The 25,884-nt window shown below is 40.1% G+C and overlaps 1 protein-coding gene across 1 annotated transcript in view; it reads left to right on the top strand.

Annotated features, from left to right (window-relative positions):
- The window catches only part of rbfox3a (RNA binding fox-1 homolog 3a), a 116,438-nt gene that overhangs the window by 47,988 nt on the left and 42,566 nt on the right, over window positions 1–25,884 (top strand). Inside the window, exon 3 of the mRNA XM_026351575.1 lies at window positions 6,662–6,811. Coding sequence (XP_026207360.1) covers window positions 6,662–6,811 — 150 coding nt within the window. The remainder of the gene's footprint in view (window positions 1–6,661; window positions 6,812–25,884) is intronic.

The raw sequence follows: 25,884 nt of genomic DNA, 5'->3' as shown, positions 1-25,884 counted from the left end.
AAAACACTAAAGAGGTCCAGACAGCCCGAGCAGGGAAGGGAACAATGAGGGAGAGAACAGATAAGGGCAAAACACTCACAGTAAGGAGGAAACGGGGTCAGGTCAGGCAGGGTCAGGCAGTGAGGGGAATCAGGTAGAGACAGGTTAGAAGGGGTGCAGGTCCAGGAAGGGGAGTCAAACAGGGGCAGGATCCGGTCAGGTACTGTGAACCGGGGAAGGAGGACGAGGAGAATGCAGAGCAGGAGGGGAAAAACTCACAGTTCCAGAGGGTCAGGCAAGAAGGCAAGGTCCAGGGCAGACAGAGTCCGTATGTCCAAAAAGGCACTCCAAATGAACCGCTGGATAGATCTACTCAGAGATTCAGGTCAGACTATCTGGCGAGGGAGAAAGGCAAACAGGTCTGTAAATATAGTCTGGGGAAAACCAGGTGCAGCCAATCAGGTGAGTGAGGCTAAATAGGCTGGGAGGAGGAAACAGGAAGTTGTCCGAATAAGGGCATTGGGACAGGCAACAAGGAGGCTGGAATCGTGACATTGGGACAGGATGCTTCTAATTTTAATAATGTTTCTCAGGCATTTCCAGAGATTTCTTTTATATAAAGGAGATATCCTGGTTAAAGATAACTCAGAGATTTTTTTACAGTATTACTTGAGGCCAGGATAAAGTCATCAAGGGTGAGAACGTGAGTAGACATAGTGTCTCTGAGATTTTTATTCCCAAACAGTATAACCTCTGTCTTGTCTGGATTTAGGAGAAGGAAATTGGAGGACACCCAGGCCTTTATGTATTTTAAGCATGCTTGAAGTTTGACTAATTGATTAGTTTCTTCTGGTTTCATAGATAAATATAGCTGGGTATCATCTGCATAACAATGGAAATTTATAGAGTGTTTCCTAATAATATTGCCTAAGGGGGACATATATAAAGTGAAAAGAATCGGTCCAAGCACAGCATCCTGTGGAACTCCGTATCTAACTTTGCTGTGCATGGAAGATTCATCATTAACATGTACAAACTGAAATCTATCTGATAGATACGATTTAAACCACTCTAGTGCTGTTCCTTTGATCCCAATGACATGTTCCGTTTTGTGTAATAAAATTTTGTGATCTATAGTGTCGAATGCACTGTCGAAGGCAGATTAGACATTGGTTTATAATTCACTAAAACCCGAGTTCAGAGTAGGCTTTCTGAGAAGGGGCTTGACTACAGCAACCTTAAAAGTCTGTGGTACGTGGATTATTTGTAAAGATAGATTGATCTAATCTAATATGTTCATGCTGATCAAAGGTAAGACATCTTTGAGGAGTCTAGTCGGTATGGGGTCTAAGAGACATGTTGGTGGTTAATTACTGAAATTAATTCTGAATAATCTACATGGAGGAAGCAGTCTAAGTACGAGCAGAGTCTTACAAATGAATCTAAAACTGTTGTACAAATGAGACCATCCATGCTGTATGCAGGAAGGATCTGATAAATGTTTTCTCTATTTCATTTGTAAAGAAATTCATGAAATCATTGCTGCTGAGAGTTGACGGAATACTAGGCTCAACAGAACTATGGCTCTTTGTCAGCCTGGCTACAGTGCTGAAAAGAAACCGGGGGTTGTTCTTATTTATTATTTATTTGTTCTAAATTTGTGGAATGCCACCTCCTTTCCAACTTACGTGATTTCTGCTTTAAGCTACAGATTTGTGAATAGTACAATAGAGCTAACTTCCTCTGATTCACTAGCTTCTTTTTCAGAGGAGCAACAGTATCAAGTATCAGGGTCAGATAAAAGAGGGTTTTGGGGGAAAACTATGAAATGATTAATTTCAACACCGTATGTCAGAATAAGATCAAAGGTGTCATTAAAACAGTGAGTGGGTTTATTTACATTTTAGGTAAAACCAATGTAGTCTAATAGTAAATTAATAAGTGAAGAACTTTCACATTAGCTCATTAACATGTTCTCAGCTCTCTTCCACTTCATGTTCTCCCCATGTTCCCAGTGTTGCCAACTCCTCAGTAAGTCCATTTGCATGTAATTGCAATGGACACTATGGGAGAAATTACGTTGTGAGAAATATGTTTAGAACTATAAATTCACTTTCTTCTGTTAATATTTATTTGTTTTTTGTTTTCTGAAGAACGATACATGCTTTCATATCACAGTCTCCAAAACACCAGAAAACTCTCCAATAACACCAGAAAAAGTAGCTAGCTAGTCTCTTTTCACACATTTATCATTTCACATTTTAAACATTTTAGCCCATGAACTTCACATTTTAATTCAGAAACATTTTACAACAGAAAATATGTATTATAACCCTATTTTTAACCATTACGTTAATGTGACCAGACGAGGGGGGCTGGTGGTGAATTTTCAACTTCCTACAAAATAGATAAAAGTCCAGATTCAAACAATAAAATATATTCCCACTAAAAGCTACAAGTTCAGTTTTAGTACAACAATTGCCTTAAAAATGATCTTTATGCCATATGATTCAAAGGTGCTACTACTGTATAGTATTTTTTCTGTGGTTTGGAATTATTTTTTTTACATTTCAGTTTAAAATCCAATAAAGCATTGGTGTTTCTAAACTTTAAGGTACAGACAGTGCAGAGTGTTTAGATGAACATTGCAAATTCTCCTTGGTTTTGTGAGTTTTTAGTATGAGGTTGTTTCAACCACTAAACCTTAATTTAAACATCTTCCCTGTAAGCTTTTATAATATGTCATTTATGAGAAAACTCCACACTTTATCTGCTGTATTGTAGTATGGGCCTTACACCATTAAATCTGGGTAACCTTCGAGACATATAACTCGGACGTTTGCGTTCTCACATGCAGCTCATCCAGGTAAAGTCTGGAAAAGTAAGGGGGTCAGTGCATTGTATGAAAGCAGCTTCAGAGAGATTTGTCAAATTATCAAACTTACAATGTGTTTAGTTGAGAGAACCAGGAAAGATGGTGCAAGTGATTATGGGGAAGGCAGAGTGAGGAGAAAGTACACGTCTCCAGGTGAGGTCCACATGATGGGAGTTTTAATTTGAGAGAAGAGAACAAACGAGATCCAGCCCTATAACACAAATAGGTGATGGAGATCTGAGAGAAGATCATAAACTCTGGAAAGGGAAACAGAGACAAACACACAGTCCAAGTAACAAATCCAGTCCAAAGTCCAGTCAAGTCAAGTACAGTTTTTCAAATCTTAGATATTCAGGTCTTAGTTGTATATTTAAATTTTTAAACATCGCCTACTTGTTTTTGCTAGAGAAGCATTTAGTTATACTCCATTGCATGAATCTATGTCCTGCAGATTGCGGTTGGAGGTTTGATAATCCTGTTTCAACAAAGCAAGAGACATTGTGTAAAATGTAAATAAAACACAATGCAATGATTTGCAAATAAAGGAAAATCTATATTTAATTGACATATGTACACACTTCAAATACTGAAACTGACACGTGTGATTTTTCCATTCAATCAGAGCATGAGAGGATCTGTCAGAATTAAATAAAATGGCCATTGCAAAGAATTACCCAAGAAGACTCAAAGCTGTAATAGCTCCCAAAGAGGCTTGCGAAAATTTATTTCCACTTAGGCACTTAATTTTGAAGGTTAATGAATAGATTCAAATAGGTCTTAAAACAATAGTCAGGTGCCCACATCACATTGCAATGCATTTTTCTTGCTGTAATTCCACCTGTTTAAACTGACCAACAGAGGATCCCTTGCCACTTTTTTGTCAGTTTTTTTTACAAAGTTTATATGTAGGTAAGCTTGGTAAAGAATAAGTAGAGTAGTACAAAATAACCTATGTTTCTAATTATCTCTATGCTGTGCAGAAGAAACACAGTGTCTATGGAAACAGGGAATTTTTTGACTAAAAATATTTTACCAGTAAAACATTCCTACTTGATTTCATGAACTCAGTCAGTATTTATATGGGCACCTGAGTATTTTTTAAGATCTACATTGTATGTATATGTCTTACTCTAATCCCTGGTGAGAGAAAGTTCTGCAGTGCCTGTGTGTAATCTAATCATAAGTAATATACCTATCTGTCACCACTCAAATTGGAGAAACTATTTCCATTTTTATTATAGCCTCCAGAGGTAGTCCACAGACACACTGATGAGCTCAAAAAGTCTCACACTCACGCGTATTTAAGAGAATACACACATCGTCTAGGAGATTTTACTGGATGTGTGGAGTTCTCTGTGCCAGGATGTGTGTGTGTCTGTCTCTGTCTTTGTGTGTATGCATACGTGTGTGTGTGTGTGTGTGTGTGTGTGTGTGTGTGTGTGTGTGTGTGTGTGTGTGTGTGTGTGTGTGTAATGGCGTAAGGTTGGACTGGTTGCACTGATTAAATGTGTACAATGTGACACATACACACTGTGGGCAAAAAAGAAGCGTGATAGTGACGTGACAATAAAAAAGGTCAGGCTGCTTGTGTATAATAATGTTAATGTAATCATTTCCTCTTCCTGCATGGCTGCTCATGCCACAGATGGTGGAGGCAAGGTGACTACAGAGAAAAAAAAGGAGTACAAGTAGTCCTTTGACTGTGGCAGAAGAGGGCTTACAGCCTAAAAGCTGCTCCATATTATACAGTGCTCAGCTAATTAAATACTACAACCCACCCGATGTGCTTACACATGCACCTGCAAAAGGAATTTAGGTTCATTATTATCAAATATTGTACAGAATCAGTCATGTCACAGTGACTTGTGTTTCTTAATTCTCAAAAAGCCTAATTATATCCAGGTTTACATGAAAACTTCATTCACATTTATGTGGTCTTTTTGACCCCAGTGTAGATGGACCCAACAACAGCCAACCTAAACCCAACTGAAAAATGGTGCTTGATATCCCGTACTGTTTGTCCATTCACATACATGAGTCAAATCTTTCGGGAGTTATCTTCGTTATCTTCGATGTGCGTCATTTCCGCTCTGAGTGATTGTAGGATTTGATTCATAATTATTTAAAGAGTACAAGTGAGTGTGATCCAACAGACACATTGTAAATGGTGAAGTTATCTGTGGCTTATTCTAGCCAATCAGATTTCACTTTCACAACTGAATGTTAAAGATGCTGCCTGTTCATGAGACATGAATAGGCAGCATGTTACGATGTTCACATCAGTTTTTTGCAGCAGAGTAAGACTGTATTTCTTGGTTTATATTTTCAAAATGGTTCAAGCCTATGGGATTAAAATGTGTTCTTCCTTTAAAGATAAGCAAATCTTTTATTTCTTAACTAAGAGACCAAAACATGTTACAAACCAAAATATTGAGTGGACAGTTTTTTGTTTTGTTTTGTTTTTTGTGATGTATCCTAATTCACAACATGTAACATGAGGTCTGCACCATCTCCCTAGTGGGATTGTAAACTGGAGTGGCAGTAATGGAAAAGCTGAAGTGCCAAAAAACCTTAAAAATAAGGTTACCCACAGATTTCATGATCTGTGGTCTGAGCAGTGGCAGAGGATCAGAAGTAAAATGTTCAGCAGTGCAAGACAAATAAATTCTTTAAAAATTATTATTATTATTATTATTATTATTATTATTATTAATTCTAAATGTGTGTGCTTATAATTTTAGTAATTAAGTACAGTTTCTTCTAAATACTGGATAAACTAATTGTTGCAACTTAATATTTATGAGCAGCCAACTTGAATCTGATTTAAGTGTAGTAGAAAAGCTATTTGGTTCAACTTAATTTCACCTGCTTTTGTCATATCTTAAAAAGGTTGATGCAAACTGTTGATTTTCTTTGTTAAGCAATAACATTTGTTTTTGCATTCAGCACTGTTCACACCAACATGTGGCTCAACAGAATAGTTAATCTGAATGAAACCACTATTTCCTAAAAGTTATACCTTTACATGACAGCACATATCACCTTTTGTATAAGATCACCAAATTTTGCAAAGCAATTTGGAGTGGCTGGTATTGTGTCTCAATTTTTTTGAAAGGCTGGTGCAGTCTGCTTGTGCATGGATGCCTGCTGTTATTTGAAAGGATAAAATGCAAACAAGAAATGCAGGAATTTGTCCAAAACGGATGTTTACCAATCATGTGCATATATTTGTAAATTAATTGGATTAGGAACAAAACACAAACATTACATTTGTAATGTTTATGTGCTATAGTGTTATGGGGGCTCTTTGGAACATACCACCAAAAAAAGTTACGGTGACGCCTCAACCATAGGTCAAGCATCTGTTATTAATTACAGAACATTTACAGTTTATCATCACAACTTAACATCTGGCACATCCACAGCAAAATGCGAGAATTCATTTCTCAGACACACACATTTGGCCACAGACGCACAATGCTTTACAAAGAAAGTCCTGTTTTGTTCCAAAGGTTGTTGGGAATAAGTTAACTCAATAATTAATACATTGAATTGAAGGACACAGTTTTAGGAGGTTTTTTAGGAGGTTTGTAACTCTTATAAAAGTATTTTTTGCCATGTTGTTCTGTCGGGCTTTCCCTGTTGTACAGAATCTGCTTTATTCATGCCACGCCTGCTTATTTTATTCTTTAGTGTAACTTATCAAGCTAAAAGAACTTGCCTCTCATCTAGGTGTTTATCCCATTTATCTCTGTTTTTTCAGAATGATAGACGCTAATGTGTGGCACATTGTGTGTTTTCCTGCAGCAGGTAGAGGATCTTGCACAGACAGAGAGCTCCCAGCAGCTCCACCTGCAGCCTTGCAGTGATTTATCTGGGAAGCAGCAGCCCAAGAGGTTACATGTCTCCAACATACCTTTCCGCTTCCGAGACCCTGACCTTCGGCAAATGTTTGGGGTGAGATGACAACTGCACCACACATATACACATACACATGTATTATACACTTCTGGGCAAACTTGTATGTCTGCTGTAGTTGGAATATTGTCATGTATATATTTTTTTACTTTACCAATGTAGCATGAAATGCAGTCAAAACAAATTAAAGAAAAGGAAACTCTCTGCTAGAATAGTAAAAAAAAGTATTACTTATCCATTAATGCAAGATTCAAAATGACCCTAATGACAAACCTCACTGGTTACATTCCAGATGTACCACAGATCCTGGTTAAAGTGTCCACTGGATGAGATTCAGGGGAGAAATGTCTCATGTCTATTCAATTCAATTCAATTCAGTTTTATTTGTATTTGTAGTGCCAATTTACAACAGAAGTTATCTCAAGGCACTTTACAGTGTAAGGTTTAAGACCTTACAAAAAATATTTATACAGTCTACAAATATGTATTTAAAGATAGTGATGAGTTTTAAAACTGCCAGGGAATATAACAATACAGTAAACATCTGTGTGGACGGCACAGTGGTGTTTTGGTTAACACTGTCACCTTACAGCAAGACTTCCTCCTACGATCCAAAATCCAAAATTGCATGGCACTCAATGGTCTGCCTCTGAAAACAGTCTTTCTGTTTGTGTCATCTCTTTCAAAAATGTTATGTGTAGTTGATTTGTTGTTCTCTGGTGATCTCTGGTTGGTGTCTCAGCTCTGAACTCATTACTTCCTATAAGCAAGCCTATCACAAAGGAGTGCCTGTTTGAGTATAGAACAACTCAAGTGGCCCTTCTTAAGTAGCTGGAGAGTTAGATTTTAAATAAAGTTGTGGTTTAGAGCAAAGCTAGGCAGTGTAACCTATTTGTTTGACCTATATCTAGAGTCCTGTGGAATGTGGCAAGCTCCCTGTGGGGCATGTGGCTGCAAAGCAAGGTCTCACTGACAACAAAGCAGCTGTCGTTGGCACAGTCTGGTTAGTCTGTAAATATGAACACTGTCTAAATGTGCAGCCACCATTTCAACTTTAAATGGGTCTCAAGTATTATTCTTCCATTGAGTTTTTTAATACCTGATTTTTGGCTGTTTTAGTTTTATGCTGTTCTTGGACATTTTTGGTTCTTCTCCATTAATGTTTAATGCGGAATGTCGAAACAAACATTCAACATTCTGTTGTGTCTGTGTGACATCATCACTATAACTTCTTTTTCAGCTTTCCTCTCTAATTCTCTCAGCCTCCAGGTTTCACAAACACAAGATATATTAAAAAACGAAGAATAATTTGAGCTCTTTCAGAAAATCTGCATGTCTTTTTTGTAAGATTTACTGTTTTTTAGTGGCAGAGAGTGCTTCTTGAAACTCACATTCACTCCCAAGAGGTGAAGGAGGATTTACTCTTTAAATCACATACTGTATGTAGGCTGTTTCTAACTCACGACTACTCTTTCATTTTATTTAATATTTTGATATATAACATATCAATGTGTTTGCTGAAGGCTCCTGACTCAAGGTGTTTTTATATTAACCTAACAGTGACAACTGATTTTTTATAAATCTTAAGTGATGATACATTTAAACACATTCCTTGAGAAATACACTATACAAACCTGCGTGCATACACTTATACACACACAAACGCACACACACACACCTGTCTCCACCTTATGAGCTAAGCTTACTTAGGGGAAAGTGTAGTTTCAACTTAAAAGCCCTTTCTACTTTTTATAATATTCAGCTTTCAGCTTATTTGTATAGTGCCAAATCCCAAATCATGTCATCTCAAGGCACTTTACAGTGTTTAAGGTTTAAGACCTTACAAAATATTACTGTATACAGCTGTATGCAGTTATATAGAAAACCCAACAACCCCACTAGACGACAGTGGAGAGAAAAACTTCCTTTAACCGAAGAAACCTTCGGCCGAACCAGGCTCAGGGTGGATGGCATCTGCCTCAACTGGTTGGGGTGAGTGGAAAGAGGAGAAAGAAAAGAATAGCAGGCAACAAAAACAACAACAACAAGCAGAAAAAACACTGGGAAGATTGGTAGGACCAGTAACTACAATACATACAGCTCCAAGGTGGATATGTGTAGATAAGTACAGAGAGAGGGAGACAGAGAAGAGGAAGAAAAAATATGGGAGAGAGAAAAACAAAGTTATTGACATTTTTAAATGGATAGAGGAGAGGAGGAGATAGGGGAGGAGCTCAGTGCATCAGTAAGGGTCCCTAAGCAGACTCATCTAGAGCAGCATAACCAAGAGATTGTCCAGAGTTACCTAAGTCATCTCTAAATATAAGCTTATAAAAAAAGAACAAAGAGGGTGTTTGTCTCCCTGAACTGGGAGCTGGTTCCACAGGAGAGGGGCTTGATGGCTAAAGGCTCTGCTTCCCATTCTACATTTGGAAACTTTAGGAACCACAAGTAAACCTGCACTCTGAGAGTTCTGCTTGGAAGATATGGAACTATGAGTTCTTTGAGATAAGATGGAGCCTGATTATTAAGGGATTTATAAGTTAGGAGAAGAATTTTAAATTAAATTCTGGATTTAACAGGGAGCCAATGTAGAGAAGCTAACGTTGGAGAAATATGATCTCTCTTGCTAATTCCAGTCAGAACTCTGGCTGCAGCATTTTGGATTAACTGGAGGCTCTTTAATGAGTTATTGGGACATCCCATTAATAAGGAATTACAATAGTCCAGTCTGGAAGTAAAAAATGCATGGACTAGTTTTTCAGCATCACTTTGGGACAGGATGCTCCTAATTTTAGCAATGTTTCTTAGGTGAAAAAAGGCAGTTCTAGAGATTTCTTTGATGTATGAAGTGAAGGAGATATCCTGATCAAAGATAACTCCTAGATTTCTTACAGTATTACTTGAGGCCAGTACTAAGTCATCAATGGTGAGAACGTGAGTAGACATAGTGTCTCTGAGATTTTTAGGCCCAAACAGTATAACCTCTGTCTTGTCCGGATTTAGGAGAAGGAAATCCAGGAGGACATCCAGGTCTTTATGTCTTTTAAGCATTCCTGAAGTTTGACTAATTGATTAGTTTCTCCTGGTTTCATAGATAAATATAGCTGGGTATCATCTGCATAACAATGGAAATTTATAGAGTGTTTCCTAATAATATTGCCTAAAGGGGACATATATAAAGTGAATAGAATCGGTCCAAGCACAGATCCCTGTGGAACTCCATAGCTGACTTTGCTGTGCATGGAAGACTCATCATTAACATGTACAAACTGAAATCTATCTGATAGATACAATTTAAACCACTCTAGTGCTGTTCCTTTGATTCCAATGACATGTTCCAGTCTGTGTAATAAAATGTTGTGATCTATAGTGTCGAATGCAGCACTAAGATCTAACATGACGAGTATAGAGAGTAGTCCATTGTCTGATGCTAGTAGAAGATCATTAGTGACCTTTACCAGTGCTGTTTCTGTACTGTGATGTACTCTAAATCCTGACTGGAAATCTTCATACAAGTTATTGCTACGCAGGTGGTCGTACAATTGCTTAGAAACTATCTTTTCAAGGATTTTAGAGATAAAGGGCAGATTGGATATTGGTCTATAATTCGCTAAGACCCCTGAGTCCAGAGTAGGCTTTTTGAGTAGGGGCTTGACTGCAGCAACCTTAAAAGCCTGTGGTACTTAGCCTATTTGTAAATACAGATTGATCTGATCTAATATGGACGTGCTGATCAAAGGTAAGACATCCTTGAGGAGTCTAGTCGGGATGGAATCTAAGAGACATGTTGATGGTTTAGAGGAATTAATTACTGAAATTAATTCAGAATGATCTACGGGGAGGAAGCAGTCTAAGTACGAGCGTGGATCTAGAGTTGTTGTACAATCCATGCTATATGCAGGGATCTTCTCTTTCGGCTTTTCCCATCAGGGGTCGCCACAGCGAATCATCCTTCTCCACCTAACTCTATCATGGGCATCTTCTACCCTAACACTAGCCAACCTCATGTCCTCTGTTAAGACATCCATCCTCTTTGGTCGTCCTCTTGCCCTCCTGCCTGGCAGCTCCATCTCCAACATCCTTCTACCAATATACTCACTATCCCTCCTCTGAACATGTCCGAACCATCTCAGTCTGGCCTCTCTGACTTTGTCGCTAACACAGGCAACGTGAGCCGTCCCTCTGATGTACTCGTTCCTTATTCTGTCTAACCTGGTCACTCCTAAGGAGAACCTCAACATCTTCATCTCTGCTACCTCCATCTCAGCCTCTTGTCTCTTTCTCACTGCTACCGTCTCTAGCCCATAGAGCAGAGCTGGTCTCACCACTGTCTTGTAGACCTTTCCTTTTGAGTCTTGCTGACACTCTTCTGTCACACAACATTCCTGACACTTTCCTCCACCCGCTCCAACCTGCCTGCACTCTCCTCTTCACCTCTTTTCCACACTCTCCATCACACTGAACTGTTGACCCCAAGTACTTAAATTCCTGTACCTTCTTCACCTCAGCCCCCTGTAACCTAACCCTTCTACCCTGATCCCTCTCGTTCAGACACATGTATTCTGTCTTACTACGACTGACCTTCATGCCTCTTCTTTCCAGAGCAAACCTCCACCTCTCCAGCTGTTCCTCTACCTGCTCTCTACTCTCACTGCAAATTACAATGTCATCCGCAAACATCATTGTCCAGGGAGATTCCTGTCTGACCTCATCTGTCAGCCTGTCCATCAGCATAGCAAACAAGAAGGGACTCAAAGCTGATCCTTGGTGTAGTCCCACCTCCACCTTGAACTCCTCTGTCTGACCTACAGCACATCTCACCACCGTCATACTTCTCTCATACATGTCCTGAACTACTCTGACGTACTTCTCTGCCACTCCCGACGACCTCATACAGTACCACAGCTCCTCCCTCGGCACCCTGTCATACGCCTTCTCTAAATCTACAAAGACACAATGCAGCTCCTTCTGACCATCTCTGTACTTTTCCATCAACATTCTCAAAGCAATGCTATATGCAGGGATGATCTGATCAATTTTTTTTCTAATAGTTATGATTTTATTTGTAAAGAAATTCATGAAGTCATTGCTGCTGAGAGTTGAGGGAATACTAGGGTCAACCGAGCTATGAGTCTTTGTCAGCCTGGCTACAGTGCTGAAAAGAAACCTAGGGTTGTTCTTATTTTCCTCTATTAATGAGGAGTAATATGAAGTTCTAGCTTTACGCAGGGCTTTTTTATATATTATTAAACTATCTTTCCAGGCTAGGCAATATTCATCTAAATTGGAGGAACACCACCTCCTTTCCAACTTACGTGATTTCTGCTTTAAGCTACGGATTTGTGAATTGTACCATGGAACTAACTTCCTCTGACTCACTAGTTTCTTTTTCAGAGGAGCAACAGTATCAAGTATTGTTCCAAGTGAAGCACCAGTACTATTAACAAGATAGTCCACTTGTGCTGGAGTAACATTGAAATAACTGCCTTCCTCTGTGTTGGTACATGGCTCTGAAATAAAAGATGGAATCAGTTCCTTAAATTTGTCAACAGCATTTTCACATAAACATCTACTGTAGAGAATCTTATCTGTAGGTTTAGTAAAGTATGGTACTGTAAATTCAAATGTAATTAAGAAATGGTCAGATAAAAGAGGGTTTTGGGGAAAAACTATTAACTGATCAACTTCCACACCGTATGTCAGAATAAGATCAAGGGTGTGATTAAAACAGTGAGTGGGTTTATTTACATTTTGGGTAAAACCAATGGAGTCTAATAGTGAATTAAATGCAGTGTTGAGGCAGTTATCATCAACATCTACATGGATATTAAAGTCACCCACTATAATGACTTTATCTGCACTAAGAACTAAATCAGATAGAAACTCTGAGAATTCAGTTAAAAACTCAGAGTAAGGGACAGGAGGACGGTACACAATAACAAACAGGACTGGTTTTTGATTTTTCCAGTTAGGATCAGAGAGGCTAAGAGTGAGGCTCTTAAATGAATTCAAACTATGTTTAGGTCTGGGGTTGATTAACAAACTTGAGTGGAAGATTGCTGCTACTCCTCCACCCCGACCTGTGCTTCTAGGAACATGATAATTAACATGACTTGAGGGGGTCGACTCATTCAGAGAGACATATTCATCCTGCTGCAGCCAGGTTTCAGTAAGACAGAATAAGTCTATTTGATGGTCAATTATCAAATAATTTACTAAGAGGGATTTAGACGAGAGAGATCTGATATTTAAAAGTCCACATTTGATTGTTTTCTTGTTATTTTGTTCTAAGAGAGGAGTCGTCTTTATTTTTATTAGGTTTTTATGAATAACTCCTCTTGTGTTAGTTTTAGATATAAATAATTTAGGTACTCGGGGAGCAGACACTGTCTCTATAAGGGTTATGGTAGTTTTGGGGGGGTGACGGCTGTAAGGAAGCTGCAGAGAGGTGTGTAAGACTGCGTCTCTGCGTCCTGGGCTCCACTCTGACATGTCAGGGTTTAGGTCGTCTAATAAACTATGCCATATTCCTAGAGAGTTGAGACGCACCATCTAAAGTGGGATGGATGCCGTCTCTTCTAATGAGCCCAGGTTTTCTCCAAAACGTTTTCCAATTGTCTATGTAGCCCACGTTGTTAGCGGGACACCACTTAGACAGCCAGCGGTTAAATGACGTCATGCGGCTAAACATGTCGTCACTGGTCAGATTGGGAAGGGGCCCAGAGAAAACTACGGAGTCCGACATCGTTTTGGCAAAGTTACACACCTACTTTTTAAAATGTTTAGCTTTGTTTTTGAAGTTTGTCTAATAGGAGTGACTGCACACAGTAATAACAATAACATCTGATTCTGATAAGCTACTTGTCTAGTGAGTAGCAGTAGTAGAGAAACAACTCTCAACTGTCCTATTATCCCCAACGTTACATTTCTTCTGATATTTTGGCCAACAAGCTGAAGTGACCATATTGTAACTTACACCTGTGACAACAATTATCAAGGATTTACGGTTTTAGCAGAAACAGGTCAGATTCAGCTTAAACTGTTGTGACTCAGTACTTTCAGTTAGCTAACCAACAAACAGTTGAATCATATTGAATCATATCATATTGAGAATTTTGGATCTGACAGGTTAATTATGATTAGTTTATAAGACTGTTTGACTGTTTAGTTATTATCAATTAATATTTCTGCCAAATTCTTTCAAAAAAAAGCACAAAAAGACAAAAATATTGTTTAGATAGCTGAATTAAATATTGAAGATTCTGTTTATGACAATGATGTGTTTATGTTATTAAGCTATTTATAGTAATACAAGTTAACATTATTGGTTTGGCACTTTCAAAATAAAGGTCTTCTTTATTACATTTCTTCAAAATAAAAGCATACAATGGTGAAAAGGTGGCTTAGAATGATGAATTGAATTGAATTATTGCACAGAAAAAAAGAAAGTTGAAAAAAATTCATTCAGTCATTCATACGGCACCAGGTACTGTCATTTAATAAGAGACTAGATATTTACTGTGACTCCACCATTCATGTCCCTGTTCATCCAGTGGAATAGAATATCTTTCCCAGGTACCTTTCCACAGTGGAACAGGGGGGCCAGCTTGCTTGCCTTGCCCAGCCCTAGTGGGGGGTTTGAAAGGGCCTATGAGTGGACACACAATTAATGGGATTCCTCACTGAGGTCAAAGGATATGTGTCTGTGTGCATGTGCTTCAATTTGTCCTAATAGCTTTTCACAGCAGTCTCCAATGACTTAGTTAGGTACTGAGCACTGCACCACACTTAAACAGTGATATTATCAGGTAGCAGCACGGTAGAGAAAGACAAAGGTAGTCTGGTAGTCCTACATTCACAAAATTTCTATCCCAAAACTGGTTGTCTTTGAGAGGTTGTTTTTTTAACACGTTTTTTCTTGTGTGTATCTGGCTGCACACATTTGTAAACCCACTGTGGTCTACACAGTTTCTTAGCATGAAAATGTACAGGCACATTTTGGGGACTCCACAGACCTGTTTATTTAAAATCCAGGATCAAAAGGATCAAAATATATGCATTTTTAAGGCAGGTTATGTAGCCCTATCCCATTGAGGCATAAATATCTTGTTAAAATAAATACTTTTATGTGTGAACTTGGTTTTGCAGCACTAAAAGAGTCATATTGAATGTTATCTGTGAGTGTCCTGCATTATACTGTAAACATTAGATGTATCCAGTTTTAGGTCTGTGTCTTTGACGGCGGGTCACACACACACACCTAACACAGAGCAGACAGGAAAATGAAGCCTAAACTGCATTCAAAGAAAATCCTTCCTGCAGGGTTGCACAGAAGTGTGCTCGTGTTTATTTGAACTTATTATTATACTAACCACAGTAAAACACAGTTTGTTTCCTGATTTATTTCTCTGTTCTCTCTAATGTTGCTACCTCTCTTTATTAACTGTTTGACTTAATCCACCACCACTCTTTTCTTGAGCCAGGGAGGAGGGGTAATGGTGCATTCATGTGTACCATAATCTGCAACTTCTACTGCTCGTACCTGGCAGTTTATTCCTGTTGAAATAAAGAGGAGACTAGTGAATTTGTGACACGAGTAAAATTAGAGCATAGCATTAAAAGGAAAAGCTCTTGAGTAAGACACAAATCCCCTCATTCCTGTCAAGGAGCCTTTCAAATGAGCCGAATCATTTGTGAATATGACATCACTATTGCTTGACATGAAATTATGCAACTCTTTGAGCCTCATATTGAGTGATACAGTGAATAACAATTACTAAATGCAAGTTTAACACTTAGAGCCACATCCAGGGCTTTTGTTTGATTGATAGGACAGGACACAAAAAACATCTTATGAACTGTCCAATAATCTTTGAGCCTCTGAAAATGAGGGAGTGTGTATAAAAATGGCTGTAATTCCTAAACAGAAAATCAAATATTTTTATTAAACCTCTTAAATTGAAGATAGGAGTATGCACTTCACTAATGACCTCTTGACTGCATATGCAAAACTACAAACATGGCGTCACTGTGTCAACTCATTTTAGGTAATCTATTTGGCAGGGCATCTTCAGTTGTGTGACTGAAACAAAATTTAAAGCTAAATTCCTTTTTTGTGAGTCTTTTGTTTATTTTTCTTAAAAAACAAAAAAATAAATTGCAGGTTCATCAGAAAGGTTTTAAAGTAACACTGACTTGAGTCACTTAAGCCAAGCTGTTTAGCAATTTTCATCCATTATGTTCAGTGGCTTTCTGCTTGCAGATGAGAAGGCTATTAGGGCTTACACATATACAGGCACATTTTATACACACAAAAACACACCCACCTTCTTCTCCTTTCTCCCTGTTAATGGTCTAGCTTGAAGGATTAATAGTTGTGACCAGGGCAGTACCAGTGTGTTTCAGATTCCATCAAGGCTAAGCTGTCACCACAATGGAATCCAGTGGCACTCTCCTCCTATCACTTAAAATAGAACTTGTGAGCAAATGGCTCAAGCTCCCATTATGTTTCTGCTAGACTACAAGCACAATGCAAACTGGGGTATTATAGTAAATGGAAATCTCTCTCATTTTAGCAAAAGCTGTAATAAAAAGCAATAGGAGAGCATTAAACAAAGCCATATATATAGAAGTTCAGAGTTGATGCAGCCACAACCTGGAGGTCTGTCTCTAAATTACACAACGATACACAGTAATATTCTCTCAAACACCTCTGAAAATCCAGCTGAGGACATAGAAATAAAGGCAGATTATTGGGTATGGCTACAGCAACACACATACACAACACAGACAAAGCACACCACTGAAAGGATTAGAACTGGGTTCATTACCCAATCTTATTTGAGTTTAATTCATAATTAGAAAACATGTTTGGAGGAAAATTATTAGGCTGGGTAAGAGGGTTGTAATGGTATAATGATAATTGGCCTAGCACCACTCTGCTGATACAATTCCCTCATTCACAAGATGTGGCTGAAATACAGTATGTAATCTAGTACCACACCTCAAATAATTCCCTAAACTCAAAAGTCAAACTGTTCATTTACCTACAGACCTTTTTTTTTTTTTGATATTTGCATTCGTGAAACAATCTTTGCCTGAGCACATGTCTTGTCATGTATTTGTGAGGCTATCTTGGTTTTCATGAATTTATTGTATGTATTCATTTAGCCCCTTACAGACTGAAACTTGAAAGCTGATATCCAATACTGCTGCTAACCCCTGTTCGCTGTTTAATTAATAAGCAGACTTAGTCAGCCACAAGAGGGTCCTTACTCTCATATTCCCAGCAGAACGGGTTCTAAACAAGTCATTAGATACTCAGCACACATAAACGTGCACTCAGTGTGTCTTCACACACACACACACACACACATTCTATGCATACATGTGCATCTTCATACATAGGAATCTAAGCATGTGAACATGTATGCATGCACCATGGGGTGGCTTTTGTGCTAATGGACTTTTAATGATACCTACTCCTGCATAATCAACTATTCCAGCATTCCAGGTAGCTGTTCCCAGCAAGGGAATTGTTTTTAATGTGCCCTGTTCATTGCTACACTCTCATTTGCTTTGCTAATTATTCCATAAGGCTCCACTTGAACCAACTCTGCCTCGGAGGAGGAAAGGTGTAATCATAATCTACAAACAAGTTACATAAACATATCTGTGCAGCAATGGAGCCATTTTTGCACTAGGTAGGTAGTTAGAAAACCCGAGCTTTTGCCATTGTTGTGTTCCCCTGGGTTATTGTGTATGTGTGTGGCCTGTGTATTTGTGTTGATTAAGAGACTGGGACAGTAATAGAAGTTATTGCTACCAGTCACCAAGTGTTCAGGTAATTATCAAAATTAGCTGATACTTCCCAGTCACTTTGTTTGCGGTTTTTGCACAGATGTGACAGCACTGCAAAGCAGTGGCCATTTTTTTAAATTCATGTTGTTGTTTTAATCAATATGTATAACTCTTTTCTAAGACTGAAGAAGTGCTATATTTGATTCTGTATTTAACACACACATACTGGATGCAGCCTTTTTAGAACATTCTTGTTACGTTTTGACAAAAAGGGGGGCAAACGAGTACATACAAAAAACAACAAAGTAACAACATAAAGAGACCCGAAAAAAAGGTAACGAACAAAAAGTGGCCATGAAAACCCCACTGCACTAACGCAGGGAAAACACAAATGAACCCAGTAACCATAAATACAAAGTGACAACGGAAAACGCTGCTGTAACGCAAGCGAAATACTAACTAACTAGACATACAAAAGTACCAAACACAAATTAATATACTCATACATACAAACTAGACAGGAAGTCCAAAGAAATCCAAAACACAAACAAACAAACGGGTGTGGTGAAGTCCAGAATGATCCGACGAACAAACAAATGGGTGATGATATCCAACCAATGAACAAACAAGCTGTGGTCCAACAAACCAGCAAGGAGAGGAAGACTGAAGGGAGCTTATGAAGGGACAGGGACAAACAGGTGAAACAAATCCACAATTAATGAACCGGCGAGTGGAGCAAGAGGAAGTCCATATAGGGGTGTGCAGGAAGTGGATGGAGAGTAAGGTGAAAGACAAAAACAAAACCAACAAAAAGGGGACGAAGAGAGGAATTGTAACAATTCTTTTTCAATGACAATGACTAAAAAGCAACTGTTAGGGGACCATGCTTCTATCAGCTCTAATTTTGACAAATTGAGACATCTGCTGTCAGAGACCAAACACTGGAGTAGAGAAAGATGAAAGGAAAGAGAGAAGTGGAAAGATACAAACCAAGTCTCTATTGTAGTGATTCATCAAATTTCAAACCAGCACAGGGGAATACCAGTAACTATACTTTTGCATGTGATAACTTCAACATAGTTTTATTTTATTAAAGAGAAAAAATGTTTATATGTACATGAGAAATGGATTATAAATAGTGTTTTGTCATGTGGATCTGTTTATTTATTGATCTGGATGTTAAGAAGACCACTCTGGAATTAATTTAAGTGGGCTACTGTGGTGAATCCGGATTTATGAAACGTCGCTGTATGTTGATTTGTTGGTTATCTGCAGTTCTCTGTGACTCAAATGTAACTAATATGTGACACAAACTGAGGCTACAGACATGAGGCCTCTTTTTATATTCTCATTCTTATCATACTTAATATTAGCCTCAACAACACACAGTGTATTAATTTTTAACCGGTGTGCTAATTAATAGTAAGCTAGTCTGTACAGCTAGAGCTAAATCTGTTTGATTTAGGAAGATTCAACCACGGGATTGCTGTAGGAAAGACTTCTGAAGGGCAGCACCTCATACACAAAATAATGCCTACATAATAACCATCATCCACTATTACTTGAGTTGCTGTTATCAATCAAGTGTCATTGAATTTTCATTACAGGTGAATAGTGGTAATAATATACTTTGTTGATCCCCTTGGGGAAATTGTTGACCGTACATAACAATACGTAAGTCAGTGCTACGACAGAGTTCCAGTGTTGTGTTCAAGTACATGTTTACATGTATCCTGGGGGAACCTGGGAAACAAAGTAGAGGACTGCTCTACCAACGGAGCTATGGTATCACTGAGTGATCAACCAACTGTTATTACGCATGCCAACATGGCAGGGTTTTTGTTTTCTGAGGTCACATGAAATCAACTCCTAGGGCTCTATTGTGTTTACATAGCTCATGTCTGGACAAGTTCAGTTGAATTTTAGAATATTTGTTTCTTTTAAATAGTAATTTGACAGCTAAAAATCTGTTTATCACTGTTTCATAAATGCTTGTCAGGGAAGTCAGGGTGGTTTGATACTGCCCAAGACACTTGGGCCAACCCCAAGATGCCCCCAGTGAGTCAGATCATGCTGCATAGCAGCTCTGCCAAAGGTGTGTGAATGTGTGTGCTTGTGTGTGTGAATGGGTGAATGATATGTAGGGTAAGGCGCTTTGAGTACCAGTTAGGTAGAAAAGTGCTGTATAAATGCAGACCATTCACCATTTACAAAACACAAAACAGGGAACCAAGGGGGGTGTCAATGGAGACAACAAAAACAGGCAACAACATGAAGACAAAGTAACAATATAAAACTACCTAAAAAGGCATACTACAAAGTATTAAACAAGAAAAGTAACAACAAAAACCAGGGACGAAAGTTCAACTGAAAATCACAAACAACTCACAAAACAGGTAACATAGTCCCGAGTGCAGGAGGGGCAAAGTCCACAGGGTTCAGGGGAAGAGAGCAGGGCTGAGGGGCATGGCAAGGAGGACAGCTCGTAGCAGTTGGGGAAAAACGCAACGATCTGGCAATGGGCAGAGGACTGAGGCGAGCTTCAGTAAGGAGAGGGGAACACAGGTGGTGCCAATCTGTAATCAAGGGCTGAGAGAGCAGGAAGTGAAGTGGCTGGTGGGTAGAGAAATGGTAGTGACTCCAGAGAAAGAGGGAGAGAGGAGGAAAACCCATAGGTGTGCAGATGCGAGGCTGAAACGGTGACAGACGGCCCCAAATACTTATCTGCAGGCGTGAGCCTGGCTGCAGCCGATTTACCTTGTTCTCATCTTGTGATGTCTTTGCTGTATTTTTATCTTATTATTTTTATTACTTTTGTGTAGATAAGTAACTAGTTTTGAAATTAAGTTATACCCTCTCAGATCGTGTTGTTCGAGAGAGTTTTTATCTCTGTTTTAACCCTTGGATTCATACTTTTAGTCATCTGAAAGACCGGAGCGCAACAGCTGCTCCATCACCATGGAGCCAGCACCTTTGTTTACACCCGGGATCAGCGGATCTTACTGAGGACGGCCAGCGTAAAAGATCAAACTTTGTCCAGGACTTTAAACATCCCAGAGGAGATCAGAAGGAGGACAATGAGGGGATGTAAGGGAGGCAATAAACACTAAGGTGGAAATAAAGAAATGAGAAGAGCGATGCGCAGAGAGAAGGTGAGAAGATTCTCCCTTCTCCGATCATGGGCATAGATGGATGAACTGACAGCTCTAGTGAGGATGGAGAAAATCTTTGTTGAGTGCAGTTTGATGTTTCGCAGAGACATGGCTGCATGATGGTATTCCTGACTCCAGTGTTAATATAGATGGTTTCAGCACCGTGCGCTGGGACAGGAGGCAAGAGGAGAGCGGTAAGAGGAGAGGAGGGGGACTTGCCGCTCTCATTAACAACAGGTGGGGCCATCCTGGTCATGTAACTTTGAAAGGGCGTGTATGCAGCCCTAATATTGAACTTTTGGCTGTGGGACTTCGTCCATATTATTTGCCCAGAGAGTTTTCACACACCATATTAATCGCTGTTTACGTTCCTCCATCCACTAACGCCGCTGCTGCGTGTGATGTCATTCAGACGGTCATCTCCAGCCTGCACACCAGACACCCTGACACCTTCTTTATGATCTCTGGAGACTTCATGTCACCCTCACCAAGACACTTCCTATCTTTACCCAGTTTGTGAGCTGTTCCACCGGGGGGGAGGACATTGAAACTGTGTTAAAGATGCCTACAGCTCCACTGCCCTCCCTTCTTCAGACTTCAGGTTCAACTCAGAGTCCTGCCATCTTCAGAAGTTCTCTGATGACTCTGCAGTAGTAGGATGTATTAAGGGTGGAGATGTCACAGAGTACCGGGTAGTGGTGGACAGTTTTGTTGACTGTTGTGAATCATCTTCAATTCAACATCAATAAAACAAAAGAGCTGGTGATGGACTTCAGGAAATCTGGGAGTCGTGTCATCCCTCTCTTTATACAGGGGGAGTGCAGAGCAGGAAGCCAGACCAGGAGGTAGGCGAGCCTCGGGCAGATGGCCCGGCAACGACTGGAAAGCCGTCTGGAGAACTGGTGACTGGAAAGCCAGCTGAGGACCCTCGGGCAGACGGCCCGGGCAGCAACTGGAGAATTGGCGAATAGCCTCGGTTTGCCTGTAGACTTCAGCCTTCAGTTGAGCGTAAATATCCCAAGCCTTTTCGGGTCTCAGGGCAACGGGCGTCAAGGGAGAAGGTGAGGTTTGTGTTTGGAGAGTGGCTGGCTGAGTGGGGAGGCCATGACCAGGAGTAGGAGAGGCTGAGGAATGTGGAGTTGAGTTGTTGTGGTGCAGGGATGAAAAAATTTTTGGAGATTTCAAGTTGTGATAAGACAATATCCTTGATGGTCCTGAACTCTGTGTATTTCATCAGGAAGTTTTTTTCCAAGAGAGTTTTGATGGCTAATTTGGAAATTGATTGGAAGTGTTCCACACTAACTACTGTGTCCACGCACGTATAGGAATTCCTCCCATAGTGCTTGGGGAAAAAAAGCCCATAACACTCAAAACAGGGCATCGGAGGGATCCATGGTCACGGTCGGGCGAGATCGTTCCGTCGCAAGTAAGGGGAAGGGACGAGGCAGGGATGAACAGAAACTGGCTTTATTTATAGACAAAATACACAAAATGGGGAACTAAGGGGGGTTTCAACAGACACTATAAAAACAGGCAAAAACACGAAGAAATAGTAACAACATAAAACTACCTAAAAAGGTACTACAAAGTATTAAACAGGGAAAGTAACAACAGAAACCAGGGACGAAAGTTCACCTGAAAATCGCTGCACAGGGGCAGGCAAACAACTCACAAAACAGGTAACACTCCCGAGTGCAGGAGGTGAAAAGTCCAGAGGGTTCAGGGGAAGAGAGCAGGGCCGAGAAGGATGGCTTGGAGACCGGATCTTGCATTCATTGTACTCAGGTGATCCCCATTTCACTAATTGTGGGACTACTAGCACCAAATATCTGGACCTCTGTTGGATTAGGTCAGTCATTTTAAAGGGGGTGAATATTGGTTTTACATGAATATTTACACATTTATTGAATTGATATTACTTTGTAGAAACCTGTTTTCACTTTGACATTAATGAGGTTTTTTTTTTTTTTTTTTTTTTTTTTTGTTTATAAAAGGATGAAACATCCAAGGGGGTGAATACTTTTTATAGGCACTATATGTCATTTTTGCCCAGTCTCTTTCTTATTTTTGAATCATGAACACTGTAACAGTAATCAGTAACTTAACTGAGGGAAGTGAGACCTGCCTCCTGAATGAGTCATCATTGTGCTTTTGAGGTAATTTTGGTAGTGTCATGAGTAAGGAGGGGAATGAGGCAGGAATGAACTTAAAACAGGATTTATTGGGCGAAACTACAAAAAAACAGAGAAACTAAGGGGGGTGTCAACCGACACTACAAAAACAGCTTGGGAAACACGAAGACAAAGTGACAACAGAAAACTACCAAAATGGCGTGGAACAAAATAACAAATCAGGAACCAAAGTACAAAACAAAACCACTGCACGATGGCAGGAAAACACTCACTGAGAAAAACAGGTAATAATGTCCAGAATTCAGAGGGGGGAACATAGTCCAGAGAATCCAGGGGGGAAGCAGACAGGGCTGAGGAGGACGAGCATGAGCAGGCAGGGTTAAGCAGGCATGGGAAACAGGCTAGGAACAGGTTGAGAAATGATGACGATCTGACAGGGGAAAAAGGACTGAGGAGAGTTTTTGTAGCCAGAGGGGAACACAGGTGAGTCCAATGTTCAGCTGATTGCTGTGAGCAGAGGGAGAGAAGGGGCTGGTGGGCGGAGTCCAGAGGGAGATTGAGGGAGGAAAATGATGGGCCGGCCGGGGCCAGGCCGAAACCATGACAGGTAGGTCAGCCACTCTTGAGAAGGTTCACCGCAGTTTTTTAAGAGGAGCGACTTGAAAGTGGAGAAATGCTTCCTGGCATAAGTGGTGTTGTTGAGTTTGTCCTGGGAGTTTTTGCCTTTGTGATGCTATGCGAAAATTACGCCAGCAGGCTCTGATATTCTAAGTAAATGGAGCCTTGGGATTGCATCACTTCCTCTCAGCACTCAGAACGCAGTGTGTTGTTCATGGATCTGGTCAGTAAGCCATGAATTAGGAGCTATATGCAGAGGAGTGACTGTGATGTTATCTCTGGTGCAGTTCAGGGTTAGAATGAGGTCCAGGTGGTTTCCAGCTCTGTGTATTGGAGGAGCGGGGACCAGTCTCAGATCAAACTAGTTCAGAAGTGCAAAGACTTCAGCAGCCTGAGGTTTGTCCAGATGTAGAGATCCCCCAAGATGATGAGAGGAGTGCCATCTTCAGAGAAGTGGGAGAGCAGCATGTGGAGCTAATCACAAGTTTCCCAGCAGGCCCACTGGTTGATAGATCACAATCCAACGACTGTAACTAATGCAATAATCTTGACAGCATAACATTCCATTGACAGGAGACTGCTGAGGGGTGCTGTGGGAGAAAACTTCCACCCCACTTTCCTATTCCCATTCAGGTCTCTGTAAGTGCCAGTAGCTGAACATGGGAAAGTCAGCCTTGTTGACTGTAAACTGACAGTTCCACAGGTCAAGAGAAAAAAAAGAGTAAAAAGGGTGAAAGAGGTCTGTGTAAGGGTGCACAAGTGGGGAAGGTGTCGTCTTTTGAAAGAACAACAGTTCCTGCTGTTGCGAATAAGAACTGGGATTTGCTGAAAACACATAGTGAAGAAACACTTGGAAAAAGAGAGTGCTGAGATGAGAGGGGGAGAAGGAAAGGAAAAAAAAAAGAAGGAAGCCTAGCGAGAAATACAAAAGGCAAAAACAATAAATTGTGATACGGTGTCCATGCTTAGAGGTCTTTAACCAAGTTGCTCTTCACACAAAGAGGATGCTGCTTTCGCTGACAGAAGCCCAACAGGTGTGTGATTAATTGCTGCAGCTGAAATTGCCCTATTGTTGAAACCAAAGTAATTTGGTTGCCTGTGTTAGGCCAAATGTGTAAATGATCAATAATTAGTAAGCTCAAACTAGCAAGAACTAACAACAAGAGACCATCAAGTATCAAAGGCACCAGAAAAGCAAAACTTCCTGGCTAATCTTTCAACACTAACAGATTAAATCAAGAAAAATGACGAGAAAAATCTGCTTTACTGCTTTACTTTACTGCTATATACACAACCTTGCTCTGTTGTATGAAATATAAAAGCAGATGTGGTGCGTCTGTGCAGACCCTCTTTTTGCCTTGAAAGGCAGTGTAAATGGCAATGTGAGTTCCCCCACTGTCTGTGTGAAAGAGCCTAGGCGGCATTGGGTGGAAAGGGTGTGAAATTTTGGTGATGTTTTATTGTGAGACCAGATACTACTGTTTACTGTTACATACAGTTCTGTTTAAGTAACATGTTTAAACAATGAGATGTAATGCGATGCTGAAGAATTGGGGAAACTCAAAGCATCACTACAATGTGCAAGTACATTTACATTTACATTTAGTCATTTAGCAGACGCTTTTATCCAAAGCGACTTACAAGTGAGGAACAAGGCAAGCAAACAAAATCTAAGTCACAAAGAAACAACATCAAAGCAAAGTGCTATCGAATAAGTGTTTGTGTTCTGTTTTCAGCAGTTTTTTAAAGATTGCTAGTGAGGTGGCTGAGCGTGCAGAGATAGGCAGCTCATTCCACCATCGTGGGATCACTGAGCTGAGGTGCTGGTACCACCAGACGACGTTCCCTGGTTGAGCGCAGTGGACGGGAGGGGATGTAGACCTGAATGATTGAATTGAGATAAGATGGAGCTGTGGAGTTGACCACTCTGTAGGCAGGAGACAGAGCTTTGAACTTGATCCTTGCAGCCACAGGAAGCCAGTGCAAAGATCTGAAGAGCGGTGTGACATGAGACCTTTTTGGTTGATTAAAAATGAGGCGTGCTGCCGCATTTTGGATCATCTGGAGGGGTTTGGTCGTGGATGCCGGTAAACCCATCAGTAGTGCATTGCAGTAATCCAGGCGAAATAAGATCAATGCCTGTACAATGAGTTGGGTCGTGTACTCCGTCAGATAGGGTCTGATCTTTCTGATATTGTGGAGGGCATATCTACACGACCTAGAGACTGTGGCGATGTGTTCCATGAAGGTCAGCTGATCATCAAGGATGACCCCCAGATTTCTGGCTGACTTAGTAGGGACAATCACTGCAGATCCAATGTTAATGCTGATGTTGTGTTGAGTTGAAGGTCTGGCAGGGAAGACTAGAAGTTCAGTTTTGGGTATGTTGAGTTGAAGGTGTCTTTTT

Source organism: Anabas testudineus, chromosome 19, assembly GCF_900324465.2.
Source record: "Anabas testudineus chromosome 19, fAnaTes1.2, whole genome shotgun sequence".
Taxonomy (NCBI): Eukaryota; Metazoa; Chordata; class Actinopteri; order Anabantiformes; family Anabantidae; genus Anabas; species Anabas testudineus.
The sequence above is the reverse complement of the archived record's forward strand: the minus strand, read 5'-3'. Positions and strand labels throughout refer to the sequence as shown.